Source organism: Patiria miniata, unplaced genomic scaffold (genome assembly GCF_015706575.1).
Source record: "Patiria miniata isolate m_02_andy unplaced genomic scaffold, ASM1570657v1 HiC_scaffold_3, whole genome shotgun sequence".
In the NCBI taxonomy this organism is placed as follows: Eukaryota; Metazoa; Echinodermata; class Asteroidea; order Valvatida; family Asterinidae; genus Patiria; species Patiria miniata.
The window spans coordinates 34,589,563-34,611,751 of NW_024037069.1; the positions used below are offsets into that span (position 1 = coordinate 34,589,563).

At 42.1% G+C, this 22,189-nt stretch overlaps 1 protein-coding gene across 1 annotated transcript; it reads right to left on the bottom strand.

The window, feature by feature from the left end:
• Window positions 1-1,537: 1,537 nt before the first annotated feature.
• On the bottom strand, window positions 1,538-21,800 carry LOC119738513 (kelch-like ECH-associated protein 1B). The gene is made up of 5 exons (XM_038213414.1): window positions 21,238-21,800; window positions 7,374-8,758; window positions 6,285-6,490; window positions 2,617-2,793; window positions 1,538-1,945 (listed from the first exon to the last, which is right to left on the bottom strand). The coding sequence occupies exons 2-5, from the start codon at window positions 8,618-8,620 to the stop codon at window positions 1,764-1,766; spliced, it is 1,812 nt and encodes a 603-aa protein (XP_038069342.1). The 5' UTR covers window positions 8,621-8,758; window positions 21,238-21,800; the 3' UTR covers window positions 1,538-1,763.
• Between the last annotated feature and the right edge of the window lie 389 nt (window positions 21,801-22,189).

The following is a 22,189-nucleotide window of genomic DNA, read 5'->3' on the forward strand; positions in this document are numbered from 1 at the left end:
TTTCTTGAAAATGACAGTATACCAGGTGCCATAATTTTACAGGATGCTTTAGACTGTCATTTACCAACATCCTATTAAGGTATTTCGCAAAAACTTGGTAGTTTTATTTTTCGATGTTTGCAAATGTTGTATATTCCCTTTAAGTAACACAAAACACCCGATTACGAATACATAAGAAAGTTTCTTTTTTTAAGATATGAATGTAATTCACCCATACATATACATGTACATGGGGTTTAATACAATAACATTCCACCCACATTTCTTGCGTGCATGGTTTAACAACTCCTCCGACTCTAATACTGAAAGTACACAAACTCCAAAACTCAGAAAAACTGAAGTTATTTCTGACAAGCCATACTGAACAAGAGCAACAACACAGACAGACAATCATACATGAAAATGGAATGGAAAAAAAACGTTGAGACTAATTCTACGAGAGTTATTACATGCAGTTCGTCAAATCCATGTACATACCCTGTTTGTATTGTTTGCGGCTTCACACGTGTACGCAAATTGTTACACTCGTTGCCTCAAGCCTAAATTCCAAAGGATGGATTGGCCATGAAATATACACAGGATTTTGAAGGCTCTCGGTATTCAAATCAGCAAAGGAATATGAAATGCAGATGTCTGGGCTTATCAAGCTACAGCACCATTTTAATCATTGCATCAGCGTCTGAAACTACTACAATTTACTTCACTGTATCTTCTTACACACAACCAAATGAAAGATAACTACATATTGACCCTAACCACCCCAACCCTTCAAAATCCAACTGCATGTTTTGTTGGAATCTGTTGGAGTGAGTACTGCACTAGTAAACTGATTATGCTTTACATGGGGTCAGGCATACCACCATAATCAGAGCCCAACAGGTTGGGTGTTGAGTTTGACATATGGTGTTGGATTTTGCAAGAGTGAGGAAGGTTCCTAGTAAATCACTCAAGGGGGTTAGGGTTAATCACGATTATATAAAAACAGACTATTTTGTCTCACAGTTTCAATTTGAATAGTTCACATGTATCAGGGTGTGGGTAATATGTTGTTGCAATCACTGGGGTGAAGTAACTAGATATGACATAAATGCGTATTACTAAATGTTCATTTTTTTAAACTCTTGGTTAATTCCTTGAAACTTTTGGTGGTAACTAGATCGTCAGGAGGAACATTTTACGTTGCCTGGTGATGCTCTGAGTATGGTGCCTGAAACGTCAAGCTAACGGCTCGGGTTCCTGTCAGAAACACTTCGCAGTGAGAGATGATCGCTTGACAGGGTTATCAACAAAACATCTTCAAGATGCAATTGCCCAAAATGGCATTTAACACATTAGTCCATGCACTGTTCCAAACTGTCCTGCCTGTTACTCCCTGTACCGCACGTAACCGCCCAAGCACTGAATGGTTTTATGGATACACCGAGGAATAAATACAATGTAGTACAATGTAATACAATGTAATACAATGTAGTACAATGTAGTACAATGTAGCACAATGTAGTACAATGTAGTACAACGTTATACAATGTAATACAATGTAGTACAGGTGTGAACAGTTTAACATTCAATTTGCAATGCAGGCAGGAGATTATAACTGTCTTTTCAGAGGATGAACTCACAGAAATAGGAAACAAACTCCATGTTTATGTACAGGTGGGATTCGAACAGGGGGAACAGAAACTGTGGCGCAGCTCTGAACACAACAACAGTCTCCAGTTGCAAGTGGTTGTCACTCATGGGGGTTACAGGTTACAGGGTGTGGCTCAGCTGGCAGTGGTCAGAGATCGGCAGGGGTTATTGTTACCGCAGGTGGAGCACGGCTCCATTCCTACGGCCACTCCGGCCCCGCTACGGCCGCTGCTCATGTTGGTGACCAATGACCACTGGTTGGTGTCCGGGTCGTAGCATTCCACGGATGATAGGAAGTCTTGACCGTCGTAGCCACCTGAAAAAACAAGCAACACATTGGGAGTAAAAAGTTAGAACTGTGTTTTAAAAGCAAATAACAACAGAAACACATTGCAAGGAACAGACACCGTTTCAAAAGCAACAATTTGCAAAGGGTCAGCCCTGTGCCGTAAAAGCAACACTTGCAAGGACTTAGAGGAACACACTGCAAGGAATCAACGGTGTTGCCAAACGAACCCATTGCAATGAATCAGTGCTTTGTTGTAATCCATTAACACATTACAAGAAATCATTATGGACAGATACACTGCATGCTATCCCAGCGCGCTTGTGACCGCTGCAGTGGCTATCCTGGGTCACAATCAAACAAATTCTGTCGGTGGTGGCTCATAAATATTAGAGGTCACCAACGCAACTTTGGCAGTGGGTACCAGGGAATATACACCGCCTCAGACTGGTGTTACAGAATCGCATTGAACCAAATAGTTTCAGGATAAACTCAGGTCAACCCAATTTGATTTTGTATTAATTTTTTTGATTTGAGAGACTGTGGAGTTGTTCTGATTGATTGCAACAGTTGATCTCTCAACGTAGTTGCTACTGTTTCAAATGGCTAATTTTTCACTTAGTTGATTCAAATATTTTGGTTCGGCACGACTCTGGAATGCCTTTTCAAAACGGGTGATACACCATTACGAGTGTCCGTACCTAATGCGTAGACTTTGCCGCCCACCACATCCACGCTGAGGGCGCTTCGTCTGGAGTTCATCGCCGCGACAAATTCCCACTTGTTCTTCTCCGCGTCGTAGCGTTCCACGCTGTTGAGCTGACTCGTGCCGTCGTAGCCACCCACTGCGTAGATGTAGTTTTGGATGCTACACACTCCTGCACAAATACCACAAAAAAGGGAGAAAATTTCATTAGTGAAATTTACAAGAAGAAATTGCCTGTCAAAATACTGTCACATTTACAACAAATTGAAGACCAATTGTAAACACAGGCTCCAAGTTGCCACGAGGAAATTTATGCACTAAGCGTACAAAACTTAAAACCAGTCACAAACAGTATTCCATCCCCTGGCGATTTGGCTGATTTAACCCTGTTTTTTACCCTAACCTTCCAAAGTACTCTTCGCAAAATACAGGATTTTGCAGGAGGCTGTGTGGCAAAAATGCGTGGCTGATTTTGGAGGATGCACTGTGTCAAGGTCTTGGGCAGGACCTTGTGTTGCTTATGCTCAGCCGTGCATAAATTTAGTTTCATCATGACAATGCCTTTTATCACTTCCTCAAAACGAACACTATCTGCTGAGCTGAGTTTCAACGGGTCTGTTATTAAATGGCCGCTGGGCTTGTTTGGTTCGAGGAAAATGACTCCATTGCAATGGTGGTTTCATTAAACCCAGACCTCGGAAAATATATTTACACAAGAATCGTGGAAATTGTCCCAGAATTTAAGAATGTTACAATCATTTGTAGTTTATGGAAATCAGGAAGTGATCTGAAATATCTGGAACTGATATTGTAAACGTAAATTTATGTATTGTACACATTTAGTGTTAACATACTGTACATGCATCTCTGTTGAAACATTTAGGGGGAAATACGGTAGCTTCATGTTTTATGCAGCCCAGGGTTTACATGTAAAAACAAGACAATCAAAAAGAGGCTGGATAACAAACCTACAATAAACAGCAATGAATATGAGTGGCTGAATATGAGGATTAGTAAATGATAAGGTTCCATAAATACCCAGGCACTTTAACCTCATGCAATGATCATCAACTTAAAAAAAAGGGTCAAAGATCGCTGTCAATTAAGACAAAATGAACTTTGGTCAAGGACATGTATGTACATGTACATGAATGCACACATGTACATTGTACATTCACGTGCATGTACATGTACAATGCATGTGTGCCTGCTTACAATTGTATAAATGCAACATTAAGACAAACTGGGAAATATTTTTGCACGTGTAATTCTGTAAGCATATGGACATACCGGTACCGATGTACGAATGTAGGGCTATTATACATGTGAGCAATACACATGCTAATTTCAAAGTGGGGAGACAGGTTTTGTGGGGAGCAGATGTTACGGGTATGGTTGAAAGTCGTCACAACTTAATTCTAATTTTCTTAACAATAACTTCCCCACTCACGCCATCCTTGTCTGGGCATGAGCATATACATATAAACAGGACTGTGGACAATGAGCAAAGAATGCAAACCTAAACGGAGATCACACAAACCCCTAAAAAGACTGGAAGTATCATGTGAGTCTGTGGCATTGACTCATAGGTAACTCCAGCATGAATCGCATCTTGGACCCATGTTAGTCACGGCCCGATGGAAGGAACGACACGCCAGTCTCACCTCCGTAACGACCCTTCAAACTGTCACTAGTCATTTCCAGGCTTGCCACTTAATTCTCAAGCCCTCTCTTAACCCCCTTCCTATCCCCCTCAACCCCCCCCCCCCCCCCCCCCCCAATACCACAATCTTGACAGTTTCCTCAGCACGGTTCTACAAAGTGGTTTATGACAGTAGACTAAATGATAGCTTGGCGCTGGGATACGTGAGACCCACAAACCCTGCAGGCACAGAGCGTGACCATTGTTATCACATCCTCCAAGTTGTCAAATGATGAAGATGAAAAAAAAAAAGCTACCGTTTATAGGTTGATGTATCGCTCAAGACACTCAAAGAGAGGACAGATTTTCCATTGTTCTCATATCATCAGCTGATGAAGTTGCAGTTGATATTTGGCAACTCATTGTGTAGCGAGTGAACAATTCAAGTCACAACTAGCAGACGATGAACACAACAGGGGAATGCCCCCTGTCAAAGGTGGTTTGAGTAACTTGCGACTTGACTTGAGATAGACGTCTTGTGATTGACTTGAGATAGACGTCTTGTGATGGACTTGAGAATGACTTGATCACAACTGTGTCCAAATGACACAAAGCAAAAACTAGTTGTCCATATCTATTTATTAACACTAACCCCAAGCACTTTTGGCTAGGAACCATCATCAATCCAGCAAAATCCTCTAATTGCCACCATGTAAAAATTGGATTGAGCCTCAATCTTCCAAACTCATTTGATGACATTCAGAAGCAGTGTGGATGATATCGAGCATATTGCAAGGCTTCATTATGCACGACCGAACATAAACAATACTGGGTACAGCCTACGAACTCAACACAATGCATCCTCCAACATCAACCGCCCCTGTTTTTTCATTCAGCCTCAATCCTCCAAAATCCTTAAAAAAACAAAAAACCTGGAGGAGTTTGGAGGATTGAGGAGGGTTAGGGTTAACAGTTCTCCAGATAGGACTTTGAAAAAGGGACCTGATTGACGTCACGTGACAAGTGTTAACAATACATCACTCACTGATGATGTACAATGTAAGACTAACTGTAAGGGTCTTTGTCTGTACCAAGTTTCATTCGGATATGAGTTTCAATTGCCAAAAATGCTGGTCAGAAGAAAAAAAAGTGTCATAAATATTTTGCTTCAATTAAGATGTCATGTCTCTACATTTGTAACTCCAAAATTGTATTAATGGCCCAAGGACTTGTAAAAAGAATTTTTTTTATTTCAACTCCAGGTTACCAGACAGTCACTCACAATCACTGGCCTCGGTCTAGTAGTGCATAGTTTCACATGAACACTGTACACCCTTAAAGGTTGCCGGTCGTAAAATCTGATTCAAGAGTGCGCAGATTTAGCGACGCTGTGACGTCGCGGCAGACACGGACAGGAAGTTTTTGAGCGCGCTCGACTTGGCCTGGATGATACAGGCAATTAGTGTTGCCAATCGAGCGACTCAGCGATGACTTGACAGACATCAATAGTATATTGTGAATCACCCTGTATGACCGCATCCAAATTGCTTGGCTACGGCTAACAGTTATACACTAGTCTATGGGGAGAGGCTGTAGCCACTTCCATTGAAGCATGTGCAACTGCTAGCCATAGCCATGTCATTCAGACACAACTTGTTACAGGCAGTAACACAAATGTTTATGGGAAGTAGCTTGAGCCGCTTCCACAAAGCCATGTCTGCAAGCCGTAGCCAGCTTCTGAATTACTTGGCTGTGGCTGTCAGTAATACACATGTCTATGGGATGTGGCTTTAGCCCTATCCATAGCCGCATGAAATTGAAAATTGTAGCCAAGTAGCTCAGACACGGCTTGTGTCCCATAAAAAAAACACCCAGATTGTCTGTGCTACCGGGTATGTACCCTCCAAAATGAGAACAAAAATCCTCCAAACACTGTAGTGGACTTTACTAGTCTGGAGGTGTTAACGATAAGAATTAACTTTTTGGGGGGAGGGGGGGGGGGAGGGGGTGAATAAACTGACCTGCTCCACTGCGACGGGCTTTCATGGGGGCCACAATCGTCCACTCATCGTTCTCAGGATGGTAACACTCCACACTGTCTAGCCGGTTATTACCGTCGTAGCCGCCCACTGCGTAGAGCAATCTGTTGACAACGGCACAGCCTACGCCGATACGCTTCGTATGCATAGGAGCTATCATGGTCCACTTGTCCTCATCTGGGTTGTACCTAAAACATGACAGTATGTACATGTACCCATTACAACTTGTATTACATTGTATTACTTTGTGTTACAATGAAATACATTGTATTACATTGTATTTATTCTCTGATGAATTTCTTTAAAAAGCATAGAGTGCTTGGAGGGTTTGGGGCGGTACAGGGAGTAACAAGGCCATTTGGGGATTCATGAATGGGGATTATAGAGTGATGGAGAAATTAAAGTGATTTTTAAAACCCGTAAGGGTGCTTTATGTCCACTTTCAAGTGCTCTTGGACAGGACACACCGTGTACGCATACTGGTTCGCATACATATAGCGCACAGCACGGATGACAGCTGAATGTGCACAGCTGGTCATTATCAGCTACGGTACCTGGTTAGTTTTTATCCTCATCAAAACTCAAATTACAAAGTAATTTTGGATTTAAAATGACAAAGGAATGACTTAGTCACAATTGATAGGAGTAGCTCGTCACTTGACTCGTGACTAGACTTTCGATGTGACGACTTTATCCCAACCCAGTAGGACTGGGACAGCAAATCCGCTGCATTACTGAATCCAACTCAAAAATGCAAAACCAGGAGTACCGGTAGGTTTTGGCTTGATAGGAACTATGGGTTTCAATCATTTTATATCAGATGTGCCCTGGCAACAGTTTTGGTTAAACATTGTTAAAATCTGCACAATGTCTCACAAGGTCCAAGTTTGAACCCTTTCGTCAGCTGTACTGCCCCAAACCGCCCTGCCTGTTACTCCCTGTAGCGCCCAAAACTGCCCGAGCACTCTATGATTTTATTGATTCTTCAGTGAATAAACCCAATGTAATAGTAAAGGTGCTAATGGATTTAAATATGAAATTAGAGGAAAAAAAAGCTTGGTTGATGATTACCTTTCAGCTGAGTTGTGTTTAGTGCAGGCTTGCGACCCACCGACAGCATACAGCAGTCCATCCAGTACCGCCGTGCCTACTCTGTTCCGCGGCACATTCATGGATGACAATGTTTTCCACTGATTTTTCAAGGGGTTGTAGGCATCCAGCCTATCAGAGTCTGTGTTGGCTTCGGTGGTGTTATTCCGACCACCGACCGCGTAGAATATCCCCGCAACTGTCGCAGCACTGAGTCCGCTGCGGGGCTCGATGAGATCGGCCAGTTTGTGCCAAGCATCGTCTTCAGGATTATAGCATTCCATGTTGACTAGGGATTGGCGGAGGTAGCCGCCGGCCGTGTAGATCACACAGGCTGAAATGGGATTCCGTTTGGGAGTCTTGCAGATTTTATGTAATCGCAGCTCCTGGAAGATCTTGGAAAGGAAGTCTTTGCATCGAGGCTCCCCTTTGAGGATCTCGCACTTGTCTAGTTGTTTCTTTAAGAAAGTCGGCGTCAGGTGCTCACAGCGGATGCCGCCACATCCTAGGAGTTTCTCAAAGCAAGGCCGTCGCTCGCCCTCGCTGTGCTGCACCCAGCGCAGACACGCATTGTAGACCTGAGATTCGCACCAGACGTTGAGTTTGTCATGTTTGATGAGCGCAACCAGCTGCACTAGCGTGAGGTTCATGAATTCCTCCGTTTTGGACACTTCGCAGAACTTGCGACAGATGAACTCTCGCGCTGCGGCATGCAGGGTCGTCAACCCATGCTGCTGGGCGTACGCCGATATGCCAATACAGTTGCTTGGGTCCAGCTCCTCTTGGAGAAACGTACAACAGCACTCAATGATATCCTTGATATCATACATGACGGCTTTGGGCAGAACGTTCAGCACGTTGTGCTCGTTGATTGTGATCTCTGAGGTATACATGAAGTCTATGATGGATGAAAACACACAGGGGTGGACATCCTTGAGCTCAATCTTACGTTTGCTGCACTCGTTGTATCCTCCCGTGAACATTGCCTTGAAGTAAGGGCTACAGGAGGCCAGCACGACCTTGTGGACGTTGAATTTGACTGTCTCGACCACCAGCGTCACATCGCACAGGTCTTTCTTCTGCCGTAACTCGTTCAGGACAGAGAAAGCGTTTCCCGGGTGGCGCGCGCTAGTAAACGTCATGCCCCCTCCGCACGTCCGACGGTGAGAGATCTTACTCTCCGAAGTCATTGAAGTGGTATCTAGGCTTGGCATAATGGGGGATGCCATTTCATGCTTACTATAAGAATCAGTTTAGCCACATCCGAGTGGTATGCCTCCATTACCTGAACCGGACGGCAGTGTGGAGGGAATGACTTCGCATGTCAGACGGTAACGCAGTGATCAACTCCTTATCTGATGAATCACCTGTCCGGGTAAAGACAAAAAATAGAACAGAGGAAATTAATAAAAAGAAAATCTGCATATTTCAATGTCTGTAACAACTTTCTGTGACTGCATGTAGACATAAATGTACAGCATAAGCCACAGGTTCTGTGCAGGAAATTGGAATTTAACCTTATTTGACCAAAACTCACGCTTTTTAACTTTGCCTTTATAGTCAGCGTCTTCATTCATCCAGAAAAGTGTTCACAGACAAAAGCTTCGACAAGGAACTGAACTGAAATTTAAATCATTTCCCACCTCCATTATTGTATGTACCGGTACTGCAAGAAGCTGGAAAACACAAGTGTGACAACGTAATTTCTGCTGAGAAATCTTTTTTAGATGAGTCATGCTCCATTCAAATGATCTCCAATCGGCCGCGACCGATAATCCGTGCGTGGGACCAGCCCCATTGAGAACTGACAAGCGAGTGACCAAACACAATGACTGTGGGGAAATTTCCCAGTAAAGAGTGCCTGACACAAAGGCACTCTATCTGCACTATCATGCCCATGGCAAAGAGTAAACTTGACATGCTTATTAACGGTGGGGCTACTGTTGTGGATCAACAGTCAACAGCTATTGTTGTGAAATGTACATACGTAGGTGCATTCCAATACAGGTCAATTTGCCTAATAATTTCATAATTCTTTTATGTGTGGAGAGCTACCCCTCCTGATCTGGGAAATGAACAATGTGTAGTTCAGACTGTGAGAAATATCAGGATTAGGGTACAAATGAACAGTGTGTAAGCACTTCAATTTCAGACCAGTTACCCCACACTGGGAATCAAGCTGGAAGGAAAAAAAACAGACAAACAAAACCAACTCAAGAGTGGGATTTTACTTTCATTTGATTACAGAAAAATGCATTTACGTATGACTGAACAAATATCTGATTATACGATGTGCAACAGTTCTAGCTTGCAGAAACGACAACCATTTTAGAATAACTTTTTTTGAAGGGCAAGAAATTCAGACAGGAGGTGAATCCAAATTTGCCAAATCTACATGTTTGCTGTCAACTCCAAAGAAACAAATGTATCGTTGCCGTCAACTTCAAGAACAGCTAAGAGTTTTTACCTGTAGACCAAAAGATGCATCTTCTGAAGCATTTCAATACCACAAACCACAAGAAAGTCAAATAGTTTACAAAATTAATATTCTTGCAAACAATGATAAAACTGACATGATAAACTGAACAGTAAAAGCATGGTTTAGAAAATGGAATATTACATGTACATCCATCCAGGGGTCAATTTTGTGTAGCTGCTATAACAGGCATGCAACTGGGAATTTAGAAAAAAAAAACAGGGAACTCCAAACCACACCAGATTTTGTACAGTATTTTCAATTTGTGAGAAGTAAAAAACGAGGAAATCAGCAGATCTGAGGAAAAGTTGCATGCCTGTATAAAGCACGGCAAATATTTTCGTAGCAAAAGCAGACTACCGGCCAAAATGTCACACTACATGCATGCATACATGTAGCTGTGTGCAACTGGTTCTCTGAAGACATTTGCTTAGCAGTGAAACTTGCTAAGCTTTGATGTTAATTATTATCTAATGACTGCATACCTAATGAGGAGAAAAAACTACGACCTAGTTATACAGCACGAGGCCCAACTACAAATCTCCTTGCTTGATGTGCATTCAAATGCATGCAGGGAAAAGCGTAATACGTACCGGTGGGGGCCTACATGTTAAGCAAGATTAATCGTGCAATGTGAGGTGATACCAGCGAGTTACTGTTAGCATCAAGACTTCAAGATGATGCCTCACAACTATTAAAATTGTTTAGATACGATGTGTGAAAGAGGACAATCAGCCCATGATAAGGTACACGTTGCGCAATCGTTTGTTCACTTTAAGTTCAACTAAGTGACCATTGTGAACTGTCCATCTCCAATGCCAACAAAACCCAACCCCAGCAATGAGATAATGAACTTACATTTACCACAGGATATGAGTTAAGAAACTAACAAGCTCAACAACCTTCCAGCACAGGTAGAAGAAGTGTCGGCCGTTTCACACATTAAGGCGAGAAGAGGATGTCTACTGAATTAGCCAAACAGATCCCCCGGAAAGCTCCCGGCTTAGAATCAATCATAATCCAATTGCTCTGGTTAACTTGAAACACACAAAAAAATTTGCCGAGAAGACGCTGGTCGGGCCCGGGTTGCCCGCACAGGGGAACAATCGCTGACTGGACTGGCTCTAGCCTTGCGCGGCTAACCTTATAAACCGCGGTCTCATCCTGGGGCCTGTACGCGGCCGGTACTGAAGCACAGGGGTCCTTGACAGACCATTAAAGAATAGGGGGCCGCTCACTGGGGTATATCACGGAAACACGCTATGATCTCCAACAAGTGACTTCAGCATGGTGAATTACCGCTGTGACCAGCGGCCCGGTGGTTCGGGGTTTTTTTTAGTGCAATCTCACCAGACGAGGGGTGGAGGGTTCGTGAGTGTGCAGAGCGTGTCCCCCATTGCTTGCCCGGTTGTTGACATGCCCCTAATTGGCCGCTAATCAGCTCAGGAAATCACTGCACCTTGTGAAAGCTGCAATCGGGCTTCCGTTCCTGATTCGCTTGTTTCGCTGTCATCATTACACTGCAAGAACGGGGCTTGATGTGAGGTCATGCACGCTCCATGTGCCATCAATCAGGGGGCTTACCAAACCCAACCATCAGCCGAGTGCAGGAGCCCTGTGCAGTCACAGCCTGCGCTCCAACAATGCAAAGACAATAGGCATCCACAAGTCTTCCAATGATTCATACTTGCCAAGTTCTGACCAACAATATTTAAGAGCACTGTGAAAATTGGCTGAAAACTAATCGCAAGTACATTGTACAAATGTATGGAAATCCTGTGGCAGTTTGGATGGTTACCAGACAAGCAATATTTTCCTGAGCTCAATTGATGCATTTAGCCACTCCCTGAAATAGACCAAGCCATTTAGCTCCACCCACTGGGCACATGGGCAACCAATGCGTGCGTCTACATTGATTTGAGTAACTCTCCGATGCCACACTGAATGTTCCAGCCGTGCACGTCATATGCGCATATACATTGTATATGCACGCATGTCAGACTTTTGTGGACGCATGTCAGACATTAATCGCAGCTTAGTAACTGGTCAAAACAGCATTGGGCAGGGCTTTACCCTAACCTTCCTAAATCCTGCAAAGTCCTCCAGGCAGTTTTGGAGGATTTTGGAGGATTGAGGATGAATGCACATTCAGTCCTGGTTGATTTTGGAGGATTGAGGATGAATGCAACATACAATTATGGATGAGTGTGGAGGATTGAGGATGAATGCACGTTTAGTACTGGTTGATTTTGGAGGGTTGAGGATGAATGGTGTTTTTGAAGAAGAGCATTTTGGGGGATTGAGGATGAATGCAACATAAAATTTGGAGGATTGCGGAGGATTGAGGGAACATGGATATTCAGTACTGGTTTTGAATGATTGAGGATGAATGGTGTCTGAAGAAGAGGAGGATTTTGGAGGATTGAGGATGAATGCATTTCGAGAGGCAGGACTGTCTGAGGATTTTGAAGGATTGAGGCAGTGGGTATCCTTCATTTGAACACTTGTGCAAAATTTTGGAGGATTCTGGAGGATTGAGGATGGTCCCTAGCAAAAAGGGCCTAAGGGGGGTTAAGGTCGGTCTATTGGCTTCAAGAAGATTGACCAAAAATCCATTTTCAGCTGACATCAACTACATGTACGTGCTACTGGTACACATGATGAAGGTGCAACAGACAGTGGGAACGTGGGAAACAAGACTTCAGTTCGTGACGATGATAAAATAACATTTATGAAAAAAATAATGTCATTCTTTAGATAACTTGCACTGCAGTCATCTTTGACGTGTGCTTCTTTCAACAGGGTTACGCATTCATGAGTAGACGTCTTGTGCAGTCACTGTTAATGAATTAACATAACAAAACACACCTCAAAGATGTCTGCTGAATGCAATCCATCTATTGTGGCACGAGTTAACCCTTCGAGAGGGCTGAAAAGCCACCAAATATTCCTAAAAACAAACCCCTTTAAATTCCAAGCCCAAAAATAAGTGCCCCCAGCATTAATGAATGAAATGAGCCGATTTCCTGCCTCCAATTACCCCGGTATCAAACGTCAGCAAAAATTTGCTCCACAAAGGAGACGAGGTTTGACTGGAGAGACAAGCCCGGCTAATTGAGTCATTTCATGACATCGCTGGCCGGTGCGTATTTTATTAGCGGTCTGGCCGGCCAATCAGCTGATTCTAATCAACTTACTGAGTCACTGCTGATTGGCTCAGGTTCAAATACGGTAGACGCTTTGCGCAGAGCGCCCCCACTTGCAGGGCTGTAGATGAAAGGGGAGGGGACTGGACACCATCTAAAAAGTCCAATGATCTTTCGGTGGGGGGGGGGGGGGGGGGGGGGGGGTTGTCATCCTCAACTGGTCATTTTTGTCGGGGGGGGGGGGGGGAGTGACACCCTCTAATGATCATGTTTGCCAGCAAAATTGTCCGTTCAACAAATACCGTAGCTACAACGAAAAGCGCCACCTGTGGTTGGTTAGTGTAGTGTTTAAGTTGGTCTGCTTTGAACAGCGCCCTAAATAGTAAGATTGTGTACAGATCCCCCCCCCCCTCCCCCCCCCCCCCTCCCCGTTACTAGGAAAATATTCCTGGCCACCTTCAACGGCAGATGTTCTGTCAGGAAACGTACCGGTAGTCTGGCAACGTCCCTGATCACTTTGGACAGTTTTTGTTTTTATAATTTAGTGACAATGGAAGTACGGTACACATCACAGAGATCTACCGGTGCACCAAGACCTACCGGTACATGTACAGTGGTGATGTCAGATACAAGGGCTCTATCAGTATCACACTTTTTATCAACGTTAAAATTACAATGGATATCAACACCTTTGTGACCAAAACTGTCAGGTCAGAAGCAGCTACACTGTACGACTCAAACACCTGTACTGGCAAGTCCGCAACAGTCAGCATTTTCAAGCTACTGTTTTTAACAACGCATCAAAGGTTAATGGTTTTAAAGTCCAATCTATTCTTTGTCATAATGCAGTCAATAGTAGTTTTGTGCAGTGTATAGTCAAACCCACCAGTTGTTGTATTGTATGCAGGGGTGTGAGTGACCACACATCAAAAATAGCTAAAAACAGCTGGAAAAGGTGTGAAAAGCTCAACTTTTGGAAATCTCCTATATTTTTGTACACAGCAAGTGAGGGAAAAAAACTGAAATCCAAAACAAAAAAAGCTGAAATCAGCTTTAAAGCTGAGATTTCACACCCCTGTGTATGATCATTCACACCCCTGTGTATGATCATTCACACACCTAGAATTTGCCTCACTTTGAAAATGCTTAAGGAATACATAATGAGAAAAAAATTTGGTCACAGAGAGGGTTTATCAAATTGAAGAAGTTGTGGAGGTTGCACCAAACTGCTTCTGCGATTTAAGGAAATGACTGGGGATGCTTTAACATGCATGATCCACACTCAGACATGTTAGACATGCACTAAGACAATTTGGGTTTGTGTGCACAAATGTTACAATCTATGAACATGTATGCATACATTATCCCAACTTGCATAACGCTTTTGGCATCAGTTACTTAACATTTCTTCTTGGCAAGTTCTTGCAGCAAATTAAATGTTGTTAGTTCTACACACGAGTGCTCAACTTGTGCATCAACAGTTGATCCATGTAAGTTGTAATGTACCGGTGCAACCATAAATTGCATACATGTACATGTACTTCATAATGCCCATGTGTCAATACCGTATACCTAGAACTAGGCATGCTAGGTGAGATAAAAAGTTTGTTGCCCCCAAACAGCGAGACTACAGGTTGTCCCCTAACAAGCAAAAAGGATTACTTATGACTTGAAAAGGAACATTCAACTAGATCTATGACTAGCACACACTCAACAGTCATCACTGACGTACCGGTACATGTACACGTAGGTGTGCAAAAGCCCACATCCTTGATTCTTTGTTCAAAGGACCCATGCTACCCCCTAACAAGATCAAAAGACTAGGCTATTATGCACCTTAGGTAACCCTGTTTCTGGTCAATATATAAGTACACACGCCTTTGATCTGAAATAGAGAGCAATGCGTCTCCCTGGAGTGACAAAAGGGGTTGTGTTTGTTGACAATGCTCTTCAACGGTATTCCAAGGACACAGATCTTTTCTGAACACAATGCATTCTCTACATTACAAGTCCACAGTTCAGTTTGAATCGCGACGGTGATATTGCAGTTTTTTTGTGCCACATGCTGTCATTGAGGTGTACTGCACATAATCACATTCCATGCACGTACATTGTACAGTGTGTGTAAGGTGCACTGTATTATCTGCATTACATGTAATGCTGTTTTAGGCACACTGTATGTATTACTATCCAATATTTGCACAATAATGTCGGGTATAAACCGCGACAGAATTTAAATACAATGCTGTGTAAGGAACATGTACGTGTACCGGTATTACTATTCAATATTTGTACGATAATGTGGGCTTTGAACCTTGACAGAATTTAAATACAAGATGCAAACTTAATGAAGGCCGAAGACATTTTACACACACACAAGTAGCACAACAGTCATCATTTTTACAGGTGTTCCTCGCAAATAAAACCAAGCGATTGATCAATAATCATCACTGCTGTTCAAAGTTTCTTCATCACCATGGTAACATACATTTTACGTTTATGTTCAAATATTATAAATGAGTAAGTCCAGGTCCAAATTCTGTGGATATTACTTATTTTTCAATGAAAGCAGCTGAAGGCACGTCCTACACAAGTGTACCGATACTAGTGCTAGTCATAGCCAAATAATTCCCATGCAGCCTTCTACAATGTAGGTAGGAATTCCCACATTTACAGGATTTATCACGAATGGAGATCATATTTCATATTTAACTGGTCCTATCAGGATTTTTTTCAAACATGTTTACAATTTATACAGGAAACTGTACACATCGCTTATCAACTGAACGCAATGCAACACTAAAGTCATTTACATTATCATAAAAATGAGGTTGAAACTGCCAGTCTTGCGCATACTGTGGCCGTGTACATGTATACATGTTCAAATGCATTGGGCATAATATTGCATGTATGTGCCACTGGGAGATGAGTTTACAATCCGTGTCTCAACTGTGCATTTCCAAGCATAATCGTGAGTGAAACATACGGAAAGGAGCACAGCGCAAAGAACGGGAGGAAGGTGGCTACATAATGATGAGATGAATTTCATCCCATGAGTACATACCGGTATATGTACATGTACAAGTGTAACATGAAATAAATGTGGTCTAAGGTGTCTTCATGAGCAATAGCTCCATGGTGTCTTGTATGACTCGAGGAGACTGAAGCGCGTACATGTATGCCAGGTGCAGTACTTACATATCTGCAAACAAACTACATTGGAGGTCTTTTTAATGGAGGCCTGTGAACTGAATGTCATGAAAATGTTTTCTTTTCATTTTTGCATAATTTTGTTCATCCCTCTGAACTGTGTGAAATAAAAGTGCCACAACCCTTTTTGAATTTATTCCTAATATGAAGAGCAATATTTTCACTGACCCAAAAAAGGGGAAGTATTCATGTTTTCCCAAGATAATGCATGTACATAGTCCTCATGTAACTCTATAAATTACATTTCACCGTACAATGGAACTTGCTCTGTACAGTACAATGCTCTGTACAGTACAGTTGAACATAAAATTTGAAGAGTCAAAAGGTATGTTCCTTATTATAGTAAATGGTTCGGTACAGTCTTTGTCATTATTTTGGAGTTTTACTTTTTCAATCCGTGAGATTTTCAGTGGGATTGTAAATTTGACAGAACTGCTTCATATCGTTTTCATCACTCCTCTTAATGTGCTGTAAACACTAAATCACATTACAGTCCTTTTGGGATCCATGGATCCTCAGTTATACCCAAACGAGTTCAAGGTGATGATATTTAGAAATCTCTGGCCTGAAGCGAGGGTTGAATACCCCGAGTCATCCCCCCACACGCGCACGTCACGTCGTCAACTGATGGACTCACAAACTGCATGTCACGAGGGTTCCAGTCAATTTTTTTTTAAAAGTTGACAGCAATTTTGGCTATTTGCCCTGTCAACTTTACACAAATAAAACAAACCAAACGAAAAGATGATGCGTTTCGAATGACTAAAACTAAAAATATATCGGCCCTTCCTTTTCAAGATAATACAAATTCCCAGTTGAACTTGGAGTAGATATTATGCAGCCTCACTGTGAGTCATGGCACTGTTGATCAACTAATTCCCTGTACCCCTTCCCCCTACACTGCAAAAGATAAAACCACAGGGGGCATAGGGAGGGGGGGGGGAAGGGGAGGGGGAAGGGGGTATTACTAAGAGGAGTTCCTGGTGATAAAATTCTGTGTCCTGCTCCAACACATCGGAGCTTTAGAACACGTGCATCAATTAGAAAAACTGCCAAAAGCAAAAACCACCTGGTTTTGATGTTTCGAAGGGGTGGGTGGAAAGCTGAAGGGCCAAAGTTTAATCCTCATTATGTATCAAAGGTGAAACTTTCCTGGCACTGCTAGTCTGCTAAGCACGTGTAAGTTTCTGCCATTAAACGGGTCAATTACACGGAGCTGTTTAGCGCACAAATTTACTAACCACCAACAAGTTTGTTCAGCAAATACGTGCACAAAGCACCTGTCAAACAACAGTGTAGCAACAGAGAAGAGAACAAAAAACATGTATTCTATCAAAAAGCGATAAGGAATTGTGTAAGTGTTTCAAAATCACATGTATCCTGAAGTACAAAATACACTTTCAAAGATATGCCACCGTTGGATACACATTGTGCCAGGCATGCAACCGGGAATTTAGAAAAAACGAGGAAACCCCAAACCACACAAGACTTTGTACAGTTTTTTTCAATTTGTAATGGCATTGATGAGAAGTAAAAAACGAGGCAATCAGCAGATCCGAGGAAAAGTTGCATGCCTGATTGTACTCGTTTACGTACATTGTAGTTTGTGTATGTGAGTTTATGCTCCGCCTTCCCTCTCCGCCCCCCCCCCCCCCCCCCCAAAAAGCTGAAACTAAAAACAAAAACAGAATTTACAGCTCTGGCTGACAAAAGATGAGGCCAAGTAAAAAAGAATAAGAAGTTTCTCGTCCAGCCTTTCTGAAAAAAACTTAAGGAGGTGGGTGTTTTTTGTTCTCCCCAAGATGGCAGATTTTCCAAGACGGCGGATGGACTCTTCAATTTTCTCGACTATTTTGCTGATACAAATTTGTGCTCCTTGGAGCCCAAACCCTTTCAACATAGCTATAATATTGTTGGAAACATATCAAAAGGGAAAGAATTCTATACACGTAAGTATGTATGACATCACTATTTTTTCCCTGCAGTTACCCATCAGTCATCAGAAAGCGATAACATGTCCTAAAAAGTCCAAATTTAGCAGGGAAAATATTGAAGCATTTACTGAGAAAACACTTGGAATATTTCAGACCAGTCTCATAGGGTTTGTGCACAGGGTGTCAATTGATGTCCACGTATGGAACGCTTTCCATAAAAAGACAACATGCCAGGTACTGCAGTCCCTCTGATTTGAAGTGTGCCATCGCACCACCACGCCATAGCACACCTTAAGGCTTCCCGAGAAGTGTGAATACATACATGCCTGAACTTCCCAGGACCGCAGAATCACACACCAGATGTACCTTTTTCCACACGCCTGTGATTTTCAAATCAGGACGGACTGTACTGACAACATAATTATGTGCAACATATATTGCAAAGACATGTATGAATTTAAAAAAAAAAAAAAAGCAAGCAGGCTGGGACAAAAAGCTGAATATTTTTTCATACATGGCTTAACATAAAGGCAGTGGATATTTGGCTGGCTGCCAACACTGGTTTTCTTTTATTAAATGTTACACGTACAAGCAGTTTGCCAGAGGTTGTCTTTGATTACTCCGGCAAACTACTCAACTAGAAAATTAGTAAAAACTAGTAAAAAGTAAACCAATGACATATTAATGTTAGTTCAGCCAATATACCCCATTTATCTATCAGCCACTCAGAGCTCCAGAAAGCCTCTATAAAAATAGCGTTGAGCCCGAGCCCTATCAACATCGGCGCCGGCCTAATACATAATAAATCCAAAAATATAATCAAATTAATGTGACACAAGCATTCACTGCGTATCATTTTTCCAGGTGGATTAGACTTTTTTGTCTCTCCAAAATGGCAGTGTAGGCCTATATTTGACTGTGAACCGGTCCCTGATTTCAGCTCTTTGACCAGCACAGCACCGAACATGCCCAGTGTTTTGGGGGACTTAGAAATGTTTACTGCGATGAATCTTCATCCAGTTCTATGCTTTCATTGTCGTTGTGTCTTTGTATTCATGAGACATGATCAGACCTAATGAAATTTCAGACTTTACTATCTTCCAAATCCAAAGCCAGGAATCAGAAAAAGATAAAATATTCCGCAATTAAATGTAGGACAACCGGGACAACTTATTTCAATTTTATTTTCATTTTGTACGCAGTGGATATCATTACGGCAGCCGTCTAGTTCCCTGACCTACATGTACAGTGTAGTACGTCAGGATATTTGGATGCTGTAACCAATTCTCAGACATTAGGCCTAATTGTCGTAAACTTGGGCTTGGGAACCACCCCCGTTTTCCAGTATGGACTGGCCTGCGGTACTGCCCATGGGCAATATGATTCCCGATGCCTTCTGACCCCGTCTTTTGCACGCTGTGCAGAACTTCACGACAAGGAGACAAACTGAGAACAAGTTACTTACAGAAAACGCTTACAAGTTTAGACTATTCGTCGGTTTTAGGTTCCGTTCAGATAAGGGAAGTTATTACTTCCTGAGACTTGCAAGAATCCCTTGACAATGACAGCCTGTCAGAGATGTCCCAGCCGAAGAAAGACTGAGTTTAGCCCCAGAAATTACTACATGTACATTATCCTTTAAAAAACCATACTCAGGCCTAATGATCCTACAAAGCCACTGATAAAGAAGAAAATGAAATCTACTGAAATAAACAGAATGATTTGATTAAAACATAATTTATAAAAATAGAGTCATTAAAAACAAAACTTCCTACAAAATAGAACAAGTACAATTTTTGTAATGTTTAATATGTTAGCAAACACTAGGCCTTTGAAATTAAAAAGAAAGGCCTTTGAATTTTGACATGTTTGATAAAGTTTGAAACAAGCAAACATCGGTAATCCTCACTTTTAGGACACCTCTATTTTTACAAGTTCTGCTCAAAACTGACTTTTGCAGATGACTGTCCAGTACCAAAGTGACTTTTGCAGGCTCAGTCTTTTTTCTTCATAAAACTCATGTTAGTTGTAGTTTTGAAAGCACTTTCGAAGAAAATGTGACTTTCCTACCTTTTTTGCAGTCAGACGTGCATGTTGAAGTTCTCACAAGCGTGAAAGCCCTACATAATGAAAGCCCGATGCTGATTGGCTGCTAAAAAAATAGTTTAGTCTGGTTCCCAGACCAAAAGATTCTGACTACTCCTGAATCTTTTGGTCTGGGAACCAGATTTAAAATAAACAAGTTAGTCTGGTTCTCAGACCAAAAGATTCTGTCTATTCCTGAATATTTTGGTCTGGGAACCAGACTAAAAATAAACAAGAATGTTTATTTTTTATCAGCCAATCAGCATCGAGCTTTCATCGCATCGAGCTTTCATGTTTGCCATCTTGGTTTTTGAGTCTGTTTTCTGGTTGTCATCGTCGTCTTTTACCCCTGAATTTCCCTCATAAATCAAAGCCCTGCCCTCTTTCCACAAAATTAAACCTGCTGATATTCAAGACGGTGTGGGAAAAGTTCCGTACTCGGACGTCAATTTTGAGTGTCATTTAGTCAACTGTTTTGGTGAGTCTTTCCCTTCCTATACAGGAACGGGGTCCCAAAAGTAAGGATTACCCAAACATCTGTCGTCTGTTCGTCATGTTCGTATGGAAATGTCATGTTTATAAGCTACTTACCATATTGGCAACGTACATGACTTCTTTCGCTTGGGAAAGATTCCCATATCTGGCCATCACTTGTCACCCTGTACACAAACCCTATGGGACTGGTCTGAAAATTTTTAAGTGTTTTCTCAGTAAAAATTAAAAATTTGTTCGTGCTAATTTTGACTTTTTAGGACATATTATGATCACTTTCTGATGGCCGATAGGTCATTTATCATGGGAAAAATATGGCCAGATATGGGAATCTTTACAGATATGGGAATCTTTCCTTAGCTTGACACATTGCACAAGGGCAAGAAAATCATGAGCAGTTCCTATACAGCCTTTACAGGCATGACAGGATACCAGGCTAAACATGCTAAAGTTTGACATGTTTGACAAACTACATGAACTAGATTGACAACACAATTTCTTACCTGACATCACGTATCGTGACATTTCTGTTACAAAAATCAGTTCTTCTTAAAAAATGCTGTTTCCATAACCCATTTGTTTCAGCTTCCGGATATTCTGTTACGAAATATTCCAAGTCCTCCATCCACAAAACGCCACAAACGTCGTCGCGCGGGACGTAGATTTTTGTGTACGAGCATTAGTACACACGCGCGATATCGGACAAGGTCGTGAATCAAACCATGATCAAACGCTCAAGTAAGACCATTTTTGATTGGTCTATTTTGGCACATTGACGCCATTACAATAACACAATTGATCAATGGGATAAACCAACACTGCGGGCTTCGTACGGCCAGCGACCTGACAATCGCATGATTCAGCAGAATCGTATCGGAGAATTTGACGTCATTATGCGATTTCCATTGTGTTTGATTGATTGATAAAGAGACTGGATCCACCGTCGAGACCTCATTCACTGGCACACATACGGAGACAGGGATCCATTCAGATCAATTCAAGTTCATTGGTCCTTGAACCGCCCACGGTACGAATGAACGTACGCCCAGCAACCGGGAACATCGTTGTAATGTCAAAGAAAGCGATGTGTGCACGAACAAGCGCCAAATTTGGATGCAAACATAATACATGTAAACGTAAACCTAATGCGCATACATTATACTCGCAAAAAATATGGTTAGAATTTGGAAATTGGATTAACAAAAGGAGAACTTTTGGATTTGTTGTTCATGAAATCTGTTCCTTGCTCGTCCCACTAACTGGGGCGCTAGAACTTTTTTTTTACATTTGGGATGTTGGTCTGTCGTACGCGCGTACTAGCGACAGACCAACATCCCAAAATTAATGTCAAAAAAGGAGTTCTAGCGCCCCAGTTAGTGAGACTAGTTCCTTGCTATGTATATGATCATGATGAAAATAATCCTGAAATCACTCAAAAGTCAAGAAGCTCCGCCC

Coding starts and splice junctions, on each gene's coding strand:
- LOC119738513 (XM_038213414.1), bottom strand. CDS start 8,620: ATGGCATCCCCCATTATGCCAAGCCTAGATACCACTTCAATGACTTCG. Junction 6,491..7,373: donor AAACACAACTCAGCTGAAAG/GTAATCATCAAC, acceptor GTCATGTTTTAG/GTACAACCCAGATGAGGACA. Junction 1,946..2,616: donor CGGCAAAGTCTACGCATTAG/GTACGGACACTC, acceptor TTGTTTTTTCAG/GTGGCTACGACGGTCAAGAC.